Source organism: Palaemon carinicauda, chromosome 16 (genome assembly GCF_036898095.1).
Source record: "Palaemon carinicauda isolate YSFRI2023 chromosome 16, ASM3689809v2, whole genome shotgun sequence".
Classification (NCBI taxonomy): domain Eukaryota; kingdom Metazoa; phylum Arthropoda; class Malacostraca; order Decapoda; family Palaemonidae; genus Palaemon; species Palaemon carinicauda.
Window position 1 is genome coordinate 110,983,013 of NC_090740.1, and position 20,000 is coordinate 111,003,012.

At 35.5% G+C, this 20,000-nt stretch overlaps 1 protein-coding gene across 3 annotated transcripts in view; it reads left to right on the forward strand.

Annotated features, from left to right (window-relative positions):
- LOC137655092 (uncharacterized) overlaps window positions 1-16,498 on the forward strand; it is a 36,338-nt gene extending 19,840 nt beyond the window's left edge. For 2 of the 3 annotated variants that reach the window (XM_068388983.1, XM_068388985.1), the window contains exons 6-11: window positions 1-55; window positions 1,547-1,711; window positions 6,257-6,457; window positions 8,043-8,138; window positions 9,004-9,222; window positions 14,954-16,498. The exon at window positions 1-55 is cut by the window's left edge and continues 90 nt beyond it. In XM_068388983.1, coding sequence (XP_068245084.1) covers window positions 1-55; window positions 1,547-1,711; window positions 6,257-6,457; window positions 8,043-8,138; window positions 9,004-9,222; window positions 14,954-14,985 — 768 coding nt within the window. In that variant the 3' untranslated portion in view covers window positions 14,986-16,498. The remainder of the gene's footprint in view (window positions 56-1,546; window positions 1,712-6,256; window positions 6,458-8,042; window positions 8,139-9,003; window positions 9,223-14,953) is intronic. The other variant, XM_068388986.1, reaches the window with a different exon arrangement.
- The last annotated feature ends 3,502 nt before the right edge of the window (window positions 16,499-20,000 follow it).

A 20,000-nucleotide genomic window follows, 5' to 3' on the forward strand; every position in this document is an offset into this window, starting at 1 on the left:
GAGGCCCCAGTTGTATCTCTGCCTCCGACGGGAAGAATTCCAAGGAAACCCAAAGGTAATCTCTCTCTCTCTCTCTCTCTCTCTCTCTCTCTCTCTCTCTCTCTCTCTCTCTCTCTCCCTCTCTCTCTCTCTCTCTCTCTCTGTCGAGACAAGGTCATAAGAACTCTCCAAAAGTAAATCGCTATACCAAAAGCAAGCGGAGTCTCCACGGTTGGACTAACAAGTCTTTGAGATCTCCAAAATCCTCGTAACTCTCTCTCTCTCTCTCTCTCTCTCTCTCTCTCTCTCTCTCTCTCTCTCTCTCTCTCTCTCTCTCTCTCTGTAGCAAGGTAGCTAGCTGATAGCTACCAACAAAAAGGTGAGGTAAACGTAACTGACTATTCAAGCAAGATAACAAGCTTATATACAAACGGTTGAGTGCAACAATGACAAAAAAATTCCAACAATGTAAAACATGCGATGGCAAGGTTAAACAGGTTTTTCTATTATCAGTGCAGGAGAGAGTGAGAGATAAAAAAGCAACAGCATTACAGTGTATGAGCGTGTATGAAATACTCGTGCGGTACAGTATGAAGGAAATTAAGAGAGCGCCTGGCCAAAATCATTATCACCATTATCATTTACGTCATCCTCATTATCATCATCATGTTGCATATTGCATTTTTCTTCATTATACGATGCTGCAGAAAGGGAGGACTCTTCCGGAGGTCAGCTCCAAATTACATGCCAGGTACTAGACTTCTAGATCTTGTTCACTTTGCTTTCCTTCACTTCAAGTGTTACTGCTTTCCTTCACTTCGAGTGTTACTGCTTGCCTTCACTTCAAGTGTTACTGCTTTCCTTCACTTCGAGTGTTACTGCTTGCCTTCACTTCAAGCGTTACTACTTTCCTTCACTTCAAGTGTTACTGCTTTCCTTCACTTCAAGTGTTACTGCTTGCCTTCACTTCAAGTGTTACTGTTTTCCTTCACTTCAAGTGTTACTGCTTGCCTTCACTTCAAGTGTTACTGTTTTCCTTCACTTCAAGTGTTACTGCTTTCCTTCACTTCAAGTGTTACTACTTCCCTGGTCCTCTAACGCAAGAGAACCAGACTCTCTAAAGGATAAAATCAGTTTTATCTTACATGTTTTGGGGTATTTTGCAAATCACACTGCATAGCTGGTATTTATTATCAAATCCACAGTATGGAAACAGAGAACAAGAAAGTCATCCATGTTTTCGTGCACGAAATATTTCATATTTATCAATTGTCGAATTTGAATTGTTTTATAACAGAATGATAATCCACAAAAAGTGTTTCCATCTATGATTATCTTTAAGGCATTGACTGATAGATTCAGATCCCTCTAATGCTATTTTTCCTGTTTAATTCATTAATGGAGTAAAACATTGTAGTATATTTGAGCATGAACAGTGAAACATATTGACACTGTTTCTGGAATCTACATACGATTGGAGTCGAGTTATTTTCTAAATGCAACGATAGGGACTTTTGATATCAAATCATCATATTGACTTCGACCTTTCACATCTTTGCCCTTTCAGTGTTCACCGTCAACCTCTTCTGCTATGGAAACGCCTCTGGAATAGCCTCCTTCGACATTGGCCTCCTGATCCAGACGCAGAGAGGGAAGCCCTTGGCAGGGACGCCACTGAGACTAAAACTCCGGAAGGAATGCACAGAGTCCAGTAAGCACAACAACAGTTACGGTATGCATTTCATCAGTGAAACTTTTAGACACTCAACCTTGTAGCTTGTGGAGATTTTAGACACTCAATCTTGTAGCTTGTGAAGATTTTAGACACTCAATTTTGTAGCTTGTGGAGATTTTAGACACTGAATCTTGTAGCTTGTGGACATTTCAAAGCACGAATACTTGTAAATTTTGGAAATTTTAGACACTCAATCTTGTAGCTTTTGGGAATTTTAAATACTAAACCTTGTAGCTTGTGGAGATTTTAGACACTGAATCTTGTAGCTTGTGGACATATCAAAACACAAATACTTGTAAATTGTGGAAATTTTAGACACTCAACCTTGTAGATTTTGGAAATTTCAAACACACATCCCTGTAGCTTGTGGACATTTCAAACTTACAACTTTGTATTTTGTGGAAATTTTAGACACCCAACCTTGTAGCTTGTGGACATTTCAAAGCACGAATCATTGTACTGTAAAAAATTTAGACAATCAACCTTGTACCTTGTGAACATTTCAAACTCACAACTTTGTAATTTGTGGAAATTTCAGACACTCAATCTTGTAGCTTGTGGACATTTCAAACACACATCCTTGTAGCTTGTGAACATTTCAAACTCACAACTTTGTAATTTGTGGAAATTTCAGACACTCAATCTTGTAGCTTGTGGACATTTCAAACACACATCCTTGTAGCTTGTGAACATTTCAAACTCACAACTTTGTAATTTGTGGAAATTTCAGACACTCAATCTTGTAGCTTGTGGACATTTCAAACACACATCCTTGTAGCTTGTGAACATTTCAAACTCACAACTTTGTAATTTGTGGAAATTTCAGACACTCAATCTTGTAGCTTGTGGACATTTCAAACACACATCCTTGTAGCTTGTGAACATTTCAAACTCACAACTTTGTAATTTGTGGAAATTTCAGACACTCTATCTTGTAGCCTGTGGAAATTTTAGATACTGAATCTTGTAACTTGTGGACATTTCAAAACACACATCCTTGTAGCTTGTGGACATTTCAAACACACATCCTTGTAGCTTGTGGACATTTCAAAACACACATCCTTGTAGCTTGTGGACATTTCAAAACACACATCCTTGTAGCTTGTGGACATTTCAAAACACACATCCTTGTAGCTTGTGGACATTTCAAAACACACATCCTTGTAGCTTGTGGACATTTCAAAACACACATCCTTGTAGCTTGTGGACATTTCAAAACACACATCCTTGTAGCTTGTGGAAATTTCAAACTTACAACTTTGTAATTTGTGGAAATTTCAGACACTCAATCTTGTAGCCTGTGGAAATTTTAGATACTGAATCTTGTAACTTGTGGACATTTCAAAACACACATCCTTGTAGCTTGTGGACATTTCAAAACACGAATCCTTGTAGCTTGTGGAAATTTCAAACTTACAACTTTGTAATTTGTGGAAATTTCAGACACTCAACCTTGTAGACGGTGGAAATATTAGACACAACCATGTAGCTTGTGGCACTTTTAGACACACAATCTTGTAGCTTATGGACATTTCAAACACCCAACCTTGTAGCTTGTGGACATTTTAGACATCCAACCTTGTAGCTTGTAGATTAGGTGACAAACTTCCATGTAATATTTTCTTTCGTACTCTTATTCAATATTCTTCTTGAACTATTTTTTTTCATTCAAAAATGGAAAAGATAGTCGTGAATGTCCTGGTTTTCAACTTAACACGAACTATAGTCAATTCTTTTTAATGAGGCAGATTTGCACCAACTCGCAAGGGTGCCCTTTTAGCTCGGAAAGGTTTCCTGATCGCTGGTTGGTTGGACAAGATAATTCTAACCAATCAGCGATCAAGAAACTTTTCCGAGCGAAAGGGGCACCCCTGCGAGTCGGTGCAAATCTGCCTCAATAAAAAGAATTGACTATAGTTAGGCTTATGATTTTATAGAATTATGTCGATACATAAGAAATCTTTTTGACTTTTTTATAATATATAAAGTGATATTTCTATTTTATGTTACATTATGTAAAGAAAATATTATCTCACACTTAACTAATTGCTGTAAGTGGATATTTGTGTTGGCCTTCGTAAGTTGGTTCTTAAATTGGGTGCACCCTTTCTGGAAGCAGCTAGCTGTCAGATGTAGCTTTCTTAAAAGGTTATATATATATATATATATATATATATATATATATATATATATATATATATATATATATATATATATATATATATATATATATATATATATATATATAGGTACATGGATGAATTATATAAACACTTTGCTTATTTTATGCACTGTATTACACTTCATTTTAGCAGAATGGGAACCTGTCTAACATCAGATGGTTTATATTATTATTATTATTATTATTATTATTATTATTATTATTATTATTATTATTACTTGCTAAGCTACAACCCTAGTTGGAAAAGCAGGATGCTATAAGCCCAGGTGCTCCAGCAGGTAAAAGAGCCTAGTGAGGAAAGGAAACAAGGAAAAGTAAAATATTCTAGGAACAGTAACATTAAAATAAATATCTCCTATGTAAACGATAAAAACTTTAACGAAACAAGAGGAAGAGAAATAAGATAGAATAGTGTCCAAGTGTAACCTCAAGGTAGAGAACTCTAACCCAAGACAGTGGAAGACCATGATACAGAGGCTACGGCACTATCCAAAACCAGAGAACAATGTTTTGATTTTGGAGTGTCCTTCTCCTAGAAGAGCTGCTTACCATAGCTAAAGAATCCCTTCTATCCTAACCAAGAGAAAAGTGACCACTGAACAATTACAATGCAGTAGTTAACCCCTTGGGTGAAGAATTGTTTGGTAATCCCAGTGTTGTCAGGTGTATGACGACAGAGGAGAATCTGTAAAGAATAGGTTAGACTATTAGGTGTGTGTGTAGGCAAAGGGAAAGTGAACCGTAACGAGAGAATAAGATCCAATAAAATGGATCAGCTCTACAATAAGTTGACTTGCGATATGCTGATGATGCTATCATTTTGGCCTACGCCGTGGAGTCAGCGCAACACATTTTGAATAACCCTACCTTTAATATATAAGGCATGTGGTTCACACATAGATCCAAGAAAAACAGAAGTCATATTACAATGAACGAAACCAAATTAAAATGTAACTGTTTTCTTGTTGATAATCCACAATTGCTGGTGGTACCAATTTTCAAATACCTTGATAGCATTGTTCCCCACTACTGAGATTGGTGATGTTTGATAAAAAATTTAAAGGCCCTCACATGTTTTTGGCTGACTGATTTACTCACGCCACTGGCTCCGGGCCCATGTGGTCTTTAGCCACCCTCGACAAGACTCCTCCACTCTTTCCTATCCGGTGGGATATCATTCCAGCGGGCTTGTGCTCCAGGTCTCTGGTGCTCCATATCTCTGACTGAGGATCATGGTTTTTCAGAGTGAACACATCAGGCTGGCCAGTAAGATCCAACCATATAAGACAGTATGTATCTTAATTCTTCTCTATGGTACAGAGACCAGGACTCTGTATCAACCAAATCTTAAGCAACTGAAAAATGTTTCACATTTCCTATTTACAGTAAATGATTGGCCTAGCCCGGAGAGATCAGACTCCCCACAGAGAGATTCTAGAACAAATTGGATACACTAGCATAGAGCCAATGATCACTGAATGCCAAATACACTGGCTTGGTCACAAGATCCATATGCCTGAAAGACGACTCGCAAAGCAAATTTTATACGAACTGCTAAAAATTGGCCACCAAAGACATAGCAGCCTAGGAAGAGATACAAAGATCAAACTAAGTCAGCCTTAAAGAAAAGAAAAACTCAACCATCTAACCTGGAATCTCTAGCTAGTGACAAAATTGTCTGGTTCATTGCCTTGGAGCATCTCACCTTTAAAAGGCAGCAGTGACACACTGAAGCTGTAATTCCGCATTTTAACGTGTTCAACGTGTGGCAGGGTATGCAAGTACAAGATTGGCCTGGTGAGCCATATCAATCCCCCACAAATGGCGCTGGTATTTACGTTATGTTCAGCATTATTGAGGAACTTTGAATGTCGTCATGGTAACAATGGACAGCTATTAGATTAGATTATATTATCAACACACAAGTCAAATGTTAGTGGGTTAAATGCAATAGCAATTTTGCTGGCTTAAACAAGGTAGAGTGCATAGTGACCTTGCTAGTCACTAGCATACTCAGTAGTTCAGGCTGTGAGAATATATCAACATGAGGGTAAGTCTTCAAAGCTAGCAGTACTTTTAAAGTAAGGGACTTGGGCCCCAGAACCAAAACAATCTTCAGACCACATCTGCTGTGTTTGATTAGCAGAAATTCAAGCCAGGCATCTATGCTTTATCTTGAAGTGGAATCTCCAATAATTTCTTTGTTTTAGTTCAGATTTAACATGCAGGCACTCTTTTCAATCATGCAGAAGGGAGTTCTACTTTGCTTAATTATCTGTAGAGAAGGCAAATCCGAGGTACTTTACTGAAGTTGGTGGTCTCTTCATACTCATATAGATTTTTCTCTTTTTTTCCATCAGGTGTTGACCCAGAGTGTGATGAAAAGTGTGAGAATGGTGGAGTATGTGATGTTGGTCGAAAATGTCAGTGTCCGGAGGGTTATATGGGACCTTATTGTAACACAGCCCTTTGTTACCCTCAGTGTATGAATGGGGGTACTTGTACTACACCAGGACGATGCACGTGTCCTCCTGGATATCAAGGGCGTCACTGTGAAGGAGGTAAGTTTCGCATTACTTATTCCTTTTGTACGACTCGCAAATTATTTATTTATTTAGTACAGAAGGTCCTCAATTTACAAACTTGATAGGTTCCAAGATGTTGGTAAGTCATATTGTTTGTAAGTCGAGTTGTCTGTAAGTTGATCGTTTTTATATTTTGGCTTAAGGTAGGACCAACCTATAATTTCCAGCTGCAAAAGTCAATTTTTGGGCTCGAGTCATGTCGTTCTGATGGAAGTTCCTCAATGGTAGCTTTCTACTTGGGAAATTTCTGTGAGTGATATACCAGAGAATTTTACCTGTAGAGGTATCACGGAGTTCTAACCTCTGGAGCAAATATCCCGAAAGATATTGTGTATACATCAGGGATGTTTTTAAAACAAGCCACAGCTATCCTTCCCCGAATATTGTTAACCTTGTCTTGAAGGATATGGGATAGGATTGAGGAACTTCGATTAGGACAACATGCTCTCTCACCCAAAAATAGATTTTCCTGTCATTATATAATCCTTTTTCATATGAAATCAATATCAGGTAATTGAAAATATCGTTTAGCTTACTATATTAAATATAATATTCTTTTATTACAGTATTTCTTTATCTTATAGTTAAAACTTTTTATATAATATCTGAGATTTATCATTTCAGCTGGACTTGTTTGTATCTCAGAATGCTCGTAAGTCGAACGATTGTAAAGCTCTGACCACACTAACGAGCATACTTGACAGGCAAACAGTGATACCAGACCACAATAGGTATTAATAATGAGAGGCGAGAAAACCGTAGGCAGGAATCTAGCAACAAACAGTCTTGCCACATCCCTGCCTGTGGTTTTCCCGCCTCTGACGTCATTCTCACTACCTATTGTGGACTGGTATCACCGTTTGCCCGTCGATCATACTCGATCGTGTGGACTGGGCTTAAGTTTTTACTTGTTTTACTTGTTTTGGGTTTAAATCCAACCCTCCACTGAAGTCGAGTGAACTACTTCTCGGGCGGGTCCATATCAATCATCTAACGAAACATTTTCATAATAACTTATACAAATCCTTGATTGTAGCATCTTCCAAATCATATGATCTTGTGAAAAGTAATGTCTTTAGTTTCTTCTTAAATTCAATTGCTCCCTTTAGGTCCTTCATTTCAGTTGGCAGTTTATCATAATGTCTAGGCGCACAGTAGCTAAAAGCCCTTTCACCAAATTTACTATTTGTTCTTGGTTCAGATAGTCTATGTTTGCCACTCATGTGTCTTATGGTAACATTTGTTTCTAGTTCTAGTTTGTTCGGGCATTCTTTTAGATATTTTGGTTCATTTTGATTCACTATCTTAAACGTTAGTAAGAATAGTTTGTATTCAAATCTCGCCTTTACCGACAGCCAGTGTAATTTAATTAGTGCAGGGGTAATTCTATCCCTATTGTGTAGTCCTTTTATTAATCTAGCGGCTGTGTTTTGTACTCTCTGAATTTTCTTCAGCTGATAATTTGGTAAGCCATAGAACCTTATGTACCCGTATAGTATCTTTATTCTTATTGAGTTGTTTTCATAGCTCTTCTGGATTCTAAGCTGATCCCCTATTGCAGGTATATGTCGTGACAAATGTGAAAATGGAGGAAAGTGTGTCCAGAAGGACACCTGCGCTTGTTCAAAAGGTTACTATGGAAATCGGTGTGAATTTAGTAAGTGGCAGAATTTTATTTGAATGTCTAAATATCAGAATATTGAAGTCTTCATTATACTCTAATCTTGATATCATTAGTCTGCTTGATGTATGCATCATAAAATAAGTAAAAGCAACCTTCATCTTTCTCTTTCTCTAACTTTTCGATGATTTGAAGGTAGTGTTAACGACGGCATTAACAACATTTAGAATAGCATAATATTCATTTGCAATTAAAAATCAATCGTGATTCTCACTATCAAAGCTATACTGCACTGATTAAAAAATTCCTTTCATATATTTTATGGAATTAAGGTAGGGTAGTGTGAATTCCATGTGAAATATTAAAGGATATGTCAAAGTTCTGATAAGATTTCACTAAGAATCTCTTAAGATGAATTCCCATTGAGAAAGTTGGTAAGCAAGCTTACTTTGTTTCTTGACTTTCAACACTTCCAGCTGTTGTTTAATTTAGATCTGACAATGATTTTAGCCTTTGGGAACCGTTGTAAACTTTACATGGACTGGGCAGTGAGTGCATGCGGTAATGAAGTCAGTGATTTTAGCTTTCTGGAAGCATAACAAACCATAAAAAAACATTTTAGAGAATTCAATGCAATTAATTTCTTTACATAAAGCGATTGCAATACATAATAGAAAGGTCCTTAGATCCTATTTTTGTTTTAAATTTAATCCTTTATATGCCATATAAGACCTGTGCAATCAAGTGAAATAAAAAATATTCCATAAAATCCAAGATTAGTCGAAATATTGCTATGCGTACTGAGATTATTAGTTTGCAAAACTTCACAATTCTTTATAAAATTCTAAACAAATCAACAGCAGAACATCAACACGATTCTAATCCTCGATTTAATGAACAGGTAAATGTGTCATTCCTTGCATCAATGGAGGTCGGTGTCGAAATGTCAATAAGTGTAGGTGTCCCCGTGGCTTTGCTGGCGACCACTGCGAAGTCGTAACCGGGCACAACGTAGGTGCCATATCCGTCGCTCGCTGTTCCAGGAAATGTCGCCATGGCTCTTGTACAGGCATTAAATGTACCTGTGAAGAAGGTTTCACTGGGAAATGGTGCAGAAGACGTAAGTTTACCCATTTTTTTTGTTCTGTTGTTGCTATTATGGCTGGTGCTCTAAATGTCACTGCCTAGCTACAGCCATGAAAACTTCCCAATGATTTATGAAAAATATTATCAGATATTTTACACCTTTATGTTTTTATTATTGCTCTGATTGATTGTCCAGACATCCTCAGTGCTTGAATTTGGCTATATAAACTTTCCATTTAGCTATTTTTGAAAAAAAATTTATCTTATGAGTACATCGATAAGAAACTGGGATTGCAGTGATGTCAAAATGCTAATTGTATTTGTCTTACATAAAGTGGATATAAAAGAAAAGATAATTTTACTCGTAAGTTAATCGAGATTAACAGTTTATATCAATTTAGATATAGCAGAATTCCTCAGTGATGCTATTTCGATTTCAACCTTTAGATCAGAGTCACTGAAAACGCTTTTTTCAACTTTCTCACATCACCGTCTTTCACTTTGACCTACAATTATGGCATTGACTCGAGAAAGAATTTTTAGTTTCCTCTGTCAAAATTTGCAATACTTTTTAGGTTTATGCAATTTTATGAACAAACTACGTGATACCTCAGGATACAAAATTAATTTGTTCTGGAGTGGTTTTCATAACATGATTCGTATAATGAAACAATGAAATAAGAGCCAAATACATTTGAATCATGTAACATACCTAACTGAACTGGGCGAATTTCGTTTCGTATCTCGAGTATTTTTTCGTAATATGAGGCGAAAAAATCTTGGCATGCCATATAGTACGAGTTTTTCATATACAGAAACTTTCATATACCGAGGTATTACTGTACCACCAAATTATCATAAACCCATTGTTAATTCTATTAGAATCTTCCATATACGCATGCAAACGTTCCCCATTTGTGTTTTGTATGTGTACTTATGTGTGTACGCAAATAAAAATGCAGGCAATATAGCCTACTAGTTGGGTTACTAACAATGAACATTGTTCTGGTACATAAATATACTTCTTTGTTATTTAAATACAAATCTATACTGGAGTATCGCAGTTGCTTAAGATTGGCTGCTATGGAATTATTTATAGCTACAGAGCCTTAATAGCATTAGCAACAGTGGCTTCCTGGCTTTCTTAAATTTGAGATAAATCCACTATGAAAGATTTAATGCCTTTCCATAAGTTACTTGATGAAATGCACTGCTACAGAACCAATTGTAAAGTGTTTCTTGTTGAAAGTTCCAGTGCAGAAATTTCACTGCCAGTACTACAGACCTGGGATTCTATGTAATAAGGAAACACTACCAGGGTCTGTGGTTTACCGGATAATTTTAGAGAAATCCTAATATCTACCAAAAGACTGGCATTGATTCCTGGCCCTAATCATTCGAATGGAAGAAGTTTTAAAAAGGCAGGCAAGATGGGCCCTGGAAATTACTTTTGGCAGATGATTTCGTGCTAACAGCACAATCTGATCAAGTCGTGAAACTTTTTTTTAAAAATTCATGAACACAATGAGGAGCGAAATGAAAGCTGACATAAGCAGAAACAAATGTGACTTAGAAATTATTATAAACTGATGATTTTGCTAACAGCACAATTTGATAAAGTCGTCAACATATTTGGAAAATGGATGAACACAATGAGGAGGAGAGAAATGAAAACTGACATAAGCAGAAACAAGGGTGACTTAGAAATTATTATAAGGAGATGATTTTGTGTTAATAGCACAATCTGGTGAAGTCTTGAACATTTTTTAAAAATTGATGAACACAATGAGGAGAGAAATGAAAACTGACACAAGCAGACTGTAAGCTTATGGTGACTGAAAAACAAGCAAAGGAAAGAAGCACTCTTAGCTGGCTACTGTGGAAAAGGTGCACTGAATAGTCAGTTCCCCAGATGACAAAATATTCCAGATTATAAATTATACTTATAACAAAAGAATTTCGATGCTCAAAAGGCAATAAAAAAGCGAATGGCAAAGATATATAAGCTCAGAACCTTGTTATTGTATAAGAGAAAGTCATAGAGGAGGTAGAACAGTTCTTACCTTGAACTGTAAATTATTTATTCAAATGGCAGTCAAATAAGGATGTTTAACGAGAAAGAGTTCTCTTGCTTGAGGGTACACTCGAGCACACTATTCTATCTTATTTCTCTTTCTCTAGTTTTGTTAAAGTTTTATAGTTTATATATGAAAGATTTATTTTAATTTTGTTACTGTTCTTAAAATATTCTATTTTTCCTTGTTTCCTATCCTCACTGGGCTATTTTCCTTGTTGGAGCCCCTGGGCTTACAGCATCCTGCTTTTCCAACTAGTGTTGTAGCTTAGCAAGTAATAATAATAATAATAATAATAATAATAATAATAATAATAATAATAATAATAATAATAATAATAGGCGTCCTTAGAAGATTGAAACCCTGGCGATAATATAGCCAACTTGGACCAGGAGGAAGCGCTCAGTATTATTATCAGCAAGGATTTGAAGTTCACCAAACAGAGCATAATAGCTGAAAAGCACAAAATCTAATAGGTTACGTAAAGAAACAATTTAAATACAGAAACAAAGACACTATACTACAGCTGTACATCACTAGTTAAGACCCCATCTAGAATACAGTCCAATTCTGGACTCCAAGTATTCAGAAAGATATAGATAGACTGGAAGCAGTATATTCTAGGGCCAATAAACTAGTTCCAACACTAGAGTAATTTGGATTATTGGATATAGACGGAGGATGGAACGTTTGAACTTGATCTACAAACTCGACAAATAAGGGGACAGTTAATAGAGGCATTCAAAATTCTGAAGGAATAACATATGTAGATTACAACAATCTATTCACGCTTAGCACAAATCAGTCCAGAGGTAACGGATACAAACTGGAATTAAAAAGGTACAACACCGCTCAATTTGGCAATTTAGCAAAATAGCAAATACTTGGAATAGACTTCCAGCGGATGTAGTAAACACTAACACGGTAAACGACTTCAAGAATAAGTTATACAAAATCATACGAACTCTCTAAACGCTTAAACCAAATCGCTCAACCAAAAAGCAAATGGAGTCTCCGCGGATGGAATAAAAACATTTTGAGTCATCCAAAATCCTTGTAACACACCTTACTGTGTCTGTCCAAGAATTCAGTGGAAACAGACTTTGAGAAGTAAAAAGGTGGGGAGAGGATAGGGGGGGCTTCCAGCCCTTGCTCCCACCTGTCGTTTACTACCTGGTTAACAAAGTCAACTTCGTTGAACTGCTGTTCCAGCTCGCAGTGTAAACAATATCTCTAAAAGACTTTGGTTTTTATCCGCATTGGAACAAATTATTATGGCAAAGAACACTCCACATCTAGGATTAAAAAAATGTCTCCAGTGTTCTCAACATTAATAATTAAAGATATTAAGGCCTTCCAGAGGAAACTAGGGATTTTCTTATTCTGCGAGTGTTTTAACAGGGATTACCAAACAGTAAGCGAGCAATACACATTGTGAAAATTTAAATGCTCCCAAATGAACATCATAAAATGACAGTGGAGGTCCTTTATAGAGTAGTGTTCCCCTGCCGTACAGGACCAGATAAGCAGCCCTTAAAGTAAAACAAGTAAAGTAATAGCTAAGGCAGGCATGCACTAGAACGACCTGCACTGCAGGCCACAGGCTCTATCGGTTTCATGCACTAGAACGACCTACACTGCAGGCCACAGGCTCTATCGGTTTCATGCACTAGAACGACCTGCACTGCAGGCCACAGGCTCTATTTGTTACATGCACTAGAACGACCTGCACTGCAGGCCACAGACTCTATCGGTAAGGCAGCCAGTAAATTAATAGCTAAGAATAAATAATGATTTTACCGTAGTTCAGTTGTTTTTAAAAAACTTCTGGAAAACGAAGCGTTCAGGGCACTCTTAGATATCTTGACTTTTTTCTTCAAGTTTTTGGACTTTGGATGACTTTCCTGCTCTTGACAAAGCTCTGCTCTGGATAAGACCTGGAAAAAGGAGAAGATTAAATACCATTTCCAACTAAAATTTAAACTCCTAATTTAATAATAAAATATGTAATGATCAGACTATGTATACTAAAAGATACTATATGAACCACTTTCAAAAATTTTGTATATACAAGATTTTCATTTTCTGAACTCAGAATTCACCATATTACCAATCTGGAAGCTACACAAGTTAGAAAAATAAAATTAAAAAAAAGTATGCAAGGCCCCCTCTCAGCATACTGTAGACTTAAATGTCTACCGTATACCAAGAGGGGACATCTCAGCATACTGTAGACTTACATGTCTACCGTACACCAAGAGGGGGAGGGTTAACTTGCATAATAATGGATTAAAAAAAATTTAAATGACAGTTGTATGCTCACCTTCAAAATCGCTAACCAGACCCATTCCTTCCTTAAATCCGAAGTCTACTTGAAAGTCTATAATCCTTGAATACGCGAAGGATGGCATCTGCTGAAAAAAAATAGATTAACGATAATTTGAAGTCGAGAAAAGTTCGTGTCAAGAGACATTGGTGAAACATATATAATTACTTTACTTTTACTTTTACTTTTAGGGGTTTATTTCTCGCCCTCCATCAGACACTAAAGCCCTGTCCACACGATCGAGCATGCCCAACGGGCAAACAGTGGTACCAGAACACAATAGTTAGTAAGAATGAGGGTTAATGACGTCAGAAGTGGGAAAAACCAAAGAGAGGGATCCGGCATCATTCAGTGTTGCCAGATCCCTACCTTTAGTTTTCCAGCTTCTGACGTCATCAACCCTCATTTTCACTAACTATTGTGTTCTAGTACCACTGTTTGCCCGTTGGGCATGCTCGATCGTGTGGACAGGGCTTGAGAGTCTGTTCAGGTGGGCCTTGATGTGTGAAAATAATTTCTTTCCAGTTTATATTTTGCTCTGTATCTTTTCAGTTATTCGCTAGCATTTGTATTCAGGCTTAATAGTTTTTAGATCACTATTATAACACTTTCCAAAGAGATAAGTCTTCAGGTTTTTCTTGAAAGCTGCCACATTTTTGCTATTCTTGACATCAAGTGGAAGGTCGTTGAAGAGTCTCGGTGCAGCATAACAAAAAGTTCTTCCTCCTATTGCATGATTCACACTAATTTCGAATAGTCTATATGGGTCATCAGCATGTCTAACTCTTACAGCAGCGCTAGTAGTTTGATGGTAGGGGACCAAACAATCACGGAGATATTTAGGCTTATCACTTTGTAAGTGCTTTGTGAGTCAACAAACAAATCTTAAATTCAATTCTAGCCTTAATAGGTAATCAATGTAGATCGATCAGTGCAGGAGTTATTCTCTCTCGAAACTTAATGCCTTTTATAGAAAAAAAAAATCCAGCCAATAAACCTGATCTGCAATCAATGAGGGTAACACTCGGACACACTCTTCTATCTAATTTCTCTTCCTCTTGTTTTGTTATAAGTTATTATGTTTATATAGGGAATATTTATTTTAATGTTGTTGCTGTTCTTAAAATATTTTATTTTTCCTCGTTTCCTTTCCTCACTGGGCTATTTTTTCCCTGTTAGGGCCCCTGGGCTTATAGCATCCTGCTTTTCCAACTAGGGTTGTAGCTTAGCAAGTAATAATAATAATAATGATAATAATAATAATAAACAATTCTGAATGACTTCAGAGTAATGCTACCATTTACAAACAATTTTCCATTACTTAAAAAAACTCGGTAATTATCAAATTCTCTTTTAATTTTCAGGTGGAACTTCCCGAAAACGAATATGGATGTGAGATTGGAGCCATCAGAAACCTTGTTCTCATTCTTCGAGAATATTTGGAAACCTTGTTCGAGAGTATAAGGGAAAAATCTTTAAGAATATTTGGAAATATTCTTTGAGAATATTTGGATACATTCTTCGGGAGTACATGGAAACCTCCTTCGAGAGTATATGGGAACATTCGTCGAGAGTATATAGAAACATCCTTCAAGAGTATTTGGAAACATTGTACGAGAGTATATGGAAACAGTCTTCGAGAGTTTATGGAAACATTCTTCTAGTGTATATGGAAACATTCTTCGAGAGTATAAGGAAACATTCTTCAAGAGTATTTAGAAACATTCTTCGAGAGTATAAGAAACATTCTTCGAGAGTATATGGAAACATTCTTCAAGAGTATTTAGAAACATTCTTCGAGAGTATAAGAAACATTGTTCGAGAGTATATAGAAACATTCTTCAAGAGTATTTGGAAACAGTCTTCGTGAGTATATGGAAACATTGTTCGAGTGTATTTGTAAACAGTCTTCAAGAATATTTGGAAACATTCTTCTAGAGTATAAGAAACATTGTTCGAGAATATTTGGAAACATTCTTCTAGAGTATAAGAAACATTGTTAGAGAGTATATAGAAATATTATTCAAGAGTATTTGGATACATTGTTCGAGAGTATAAGAAACATTGTTCGAGAGTATATGGAAACATTGTTCTAGAGTATATAGAAACATTATTCAAGATTATTTGGAAACATTGTTCGAGAGTATAAGGAAACATTGTTCGAGAGTATATAGAAACATTATTCAAGAGTATTTGGAGAGAGTATATAGAAATATTATTCAAGAGTATTTGGAAACATTGTTCGAGAGTATATAGAAACATTGTTCAAGAGTATAAGAAACATTGTTCGAGAGTATATAGAAACATTATTCAAGAGTATTTGGAGAGAGTATATAGAAATATTATTCAAGAGTATTTGGAAACATTGTTCGAGAGTATATGGAAACATTCTTCGAGAGTATTTGTAAATTTGTAAAGCGAAAGGATCACACCAATAATGATCAGATATCACCAAGTATATAATCAATCGTCTGAGCCCATTAAATTGGAATAGAATTTAAATCACACTATAATTATTATTATTATTATTATTATTATCATTATTATTATTATTATTCAAACTCGACTCTTGCAGATCTGGCAAGATTAAATTCAGGAATAAAAAAAATATATTTATACTAAAGCTTAAAAATTTAAATAAAATAAAATTACAGTAAATTTAAATTCCAGGGATATCATGTCCAAGGATTAAAGCATACTAGAAATAATAATTCGTCCACCAGAACATTTTAGGACATATAGACACTTGCTATTTTCCCTGTTGGAGCCATTGGGCTTATAGCATCCTGCTTTTCCAACTAGGTTTGTAGCATAGCAAGTAATAATGATAATAATAATATTATATTTTCGGCTCTATAGAATTCAATATAGGCTTAGTACCCACCAAAATTGGCTGTGTTCTTCCAATATGGAGTATTTCAATAATTAAATATATATATACATATATATATATATATATATACTGTATATGTATATATATACATATATATATATATATATATATATATATATATATATATATATATATATATACTGTATATACATATATATATACTTATATATATATTATATATATATATATATATATATATATATATATTTATATATAAATATTATATATATACTTATATATATATATATATATATATATATATATATATAAGTATATGTATATATATATATACACACACACAACCACACACACATACTGTATATATATATATATATATATATATATATATATATATATATATATATATATATATATATATATATATATAATTTCTGTTAAAAGTCCTGAAAATACAGAAATAAAATAATTCAATTATATCCACATATTTAGCTTCAGATTGAAGAATACAAAGTTTAAAATTAATCACTTAATCTATACGTGTTAATATGCAGCTATTAAATAACATTGCTTGAAGAAACCGAAATTATTTCACAAAGATTCACAAAATACAGATTCCATAATTCAACTACAGTCCTGTATCTTCCATTTTCATCAATTGCTATAAGTCAAAATACTTTTATGACTCGCATTCCATTGACTGGGAGTTCGAGATATAGCTGATGGCTTCAAGTAAGCTGGAGTTGTGGTCTTGTAGACTGATGGTATATATACAAGGTCGTCTGTGCATCCTCTTTGCCGCTCATGAGCGACATTTAAAGCCTGATTAATTATAGTCAATTTCTTTTAGAGAGGCAGATTTGCACCGACTCGCAGCGGTGTCCTTTTAGCTCGGTAAAGATTCCTGATCGCTGATTGGTTGGACAAGATAATTCTAACCAATCAGCGATCAGGAAACTTTTCCGAGCTAAAAGGGCACCGCTACGAGTCGGTGCAAATCTGCCTCGCTAAAAGAAATGGACTATAGTGCTGGTTAGAAACGGAAAGAAAATGAAGTGATGTGCACAGTCTGGGTATAGGCCTATTCCTAGACTGTAGATGTAGGCCTACGAATATCCAATAATGTACAGTAAGTGAGAATAGTTAGAAATGCTGGTGATTTTGTTAATTTAACTGTTGCTGCATCCATATATCGACAAATACATTCATATATACGAATATGTATTGCAAATGTATATATTTCAAATGTCTACGTATTTCCTTAGTTGTGCTGGTATTTTCACATATTAGAAAATATTCATAGCCTTGGTTATCTCTATATTGTTTTCCTCTATCATTCTATAGGTAATGTTGGTAGATAGTAAAAAAAAAAAAAGGATTTTGTAGATTTTTTATATGACCTAAACATTTTTTTTAAGTTCTTATGCTATTCTCTAATGTGTTCTAGTCGGTGCTTGTAAGCAAAACGAATTGGTAATTGAGCCATTCTGTGATTTCACGTTATTTTAAAAAAATGCTCTTAGAGGGGCTTGTGTCTAGATAAGGTTAACCAATGTTTATCATAATTGTAGACTTTTGTGCAACCTTGTGGTGATTGTAAAGGTGAAAAAAAATGTGTGATTAGTTGTGTAACAGGTGATTCTAGCCTTCTGGAAGTATATTAAACGTTGTGGAAGCTGTTCAGCTAGTGGTTCAGTAGCCAGTCTGAGGAAAACATCTGGTGATTTAAGCACTTTTCAAGTGTCCTCTACTCTATAACCTCTAGTGATTTGAGCCCTTTTACAGTGTCGTCTACTTTATAACCTCTAGTGATTTGAGCCTTTTACAGTGTCGTCTACTTTATAACCTCTAGTGATTTGAGCCCTTTTACAGTGTCGTCTACTTTATAACCTCTAGTGATTTGAGCCTTTTTACAGTGTCTACTCTATAACCTCTAGTGATTTGAGCCCTTTTACAGTGTCGTCTACTTTATAACCTCTAGTGATTTGAGCCCTTTTACAGTGTCGTCTACTTTATAACCTCTAGTGATTTGAGCCTTTTACAGTGTCGTCTACTTTATAACCTCTAGTGATTTGAGCCCTTTTACAGTGTCGTCTACTTTATAACCTCTAGTGATTTGAGCCCTTTTACAGTGTCGTCTACTTTATAACCTCTAGTGATTTGAGCCCTTTTACAGTGTCGTCTACTTTATAACCTCTAGTGATTTGAGCCCTTTTACAGTGTCGTCTACTTTATAACCTCTAGTGATTTGAGCCCTTTTACAGTGTCGTCTACTTTATAACCTCTAGTGATTTGAGCCCTTTTACAGTGTCGTCTACTTTATAACCTCTAGTGATTTGAGCCCTTTTACAGTGTCGTCTACTTTATAACCTCTAGTGATTTGAGCCCTTTTACAGTGTCGTCTACTTTATAACCTCTAGTGATTTGAGCCCTTTTACAGTGTCGTCTACTTTATAACCTCTAGTGATTTGAGCCCTTTTACAGTGTCGTCTACTTTATAACCTCTAGTGATTTGAGCCCTTTTACAGTGTCGTCTACTTTATAACCTCTAGTGATTTGAGCCCTTTTACAGTGTCGTCTACTTTATAACCTCTGGTGATTTGAGCCCTTTTACAGTGTCGTCTACTTTATAACCTCTAGTGATTTGAGCCTTTTACAGTGTCGTCTACTTTATAACCTCTAGTGATTTGAGCCTTTTTACAGTGTCTACTCTATAACCTCTAGTGATTTGAGCCTTTTACAGTGTCGTCTACTCTATGACCACTAGTGATTTGAGCCTTTTACAGTGTCTACTCTATAACCTCTAGTGATTTGAGCCTTTTACAGTGTCGTCTACTCTATAACCTCTAGTGATTTGAGTCTTTTACAGTATCATCTACTCTGTTACAATATTTGTCCAATATTCGAGACCTCACGGTTGCGTCCAGATAGTACATTTTATGGGTTTTCGTCCGCTCAAAGATGTAGATATCTAATGGGATTATGAGAAAGGAGAGAAAGAACTGCAGTCCAAAATAAGGTATTGTGTGTAAGTGGTTCTTTAATGAACTGTTTGGCAGAAATAAGAGGCCTTTTGAGCAATTATCATCATATTCACAATATTTTTGGCAATCAAAGAATTCATTGTATGAAAAACTGGTAGTCATATTGTCCTTATTATCCCTGTAAATTAATTACAAATTTAACAGTGGAGGATTCATGACACGATTTAAATTAGATAGGGAAATTGAAATTGGAATATATTCTAATATCGCCAGAGAGTTAATCCATTTGTTTATAAAAATAATTCATTTATTGTGTATGTTTTGTAATGTTCTTCCACTGTAGTGAGCATTTTGTAATGTTCTTCCACTGTAGTGAGCATTTTGTAAAGTATAATGACCTCTGATCTTTGGTGTTCTTAACTATTGGATCAAAGACACCACGTTTTCATAAAAGAAATTGTATCATTCACTTGGGCTTAACTGTCTAATATCTCCTTGGGATATTACAGTCATTCTTTATTGTTTCTACTAAGTAATGATTTACGATATTATAGTAATTCTCATTGTTTCTACTGA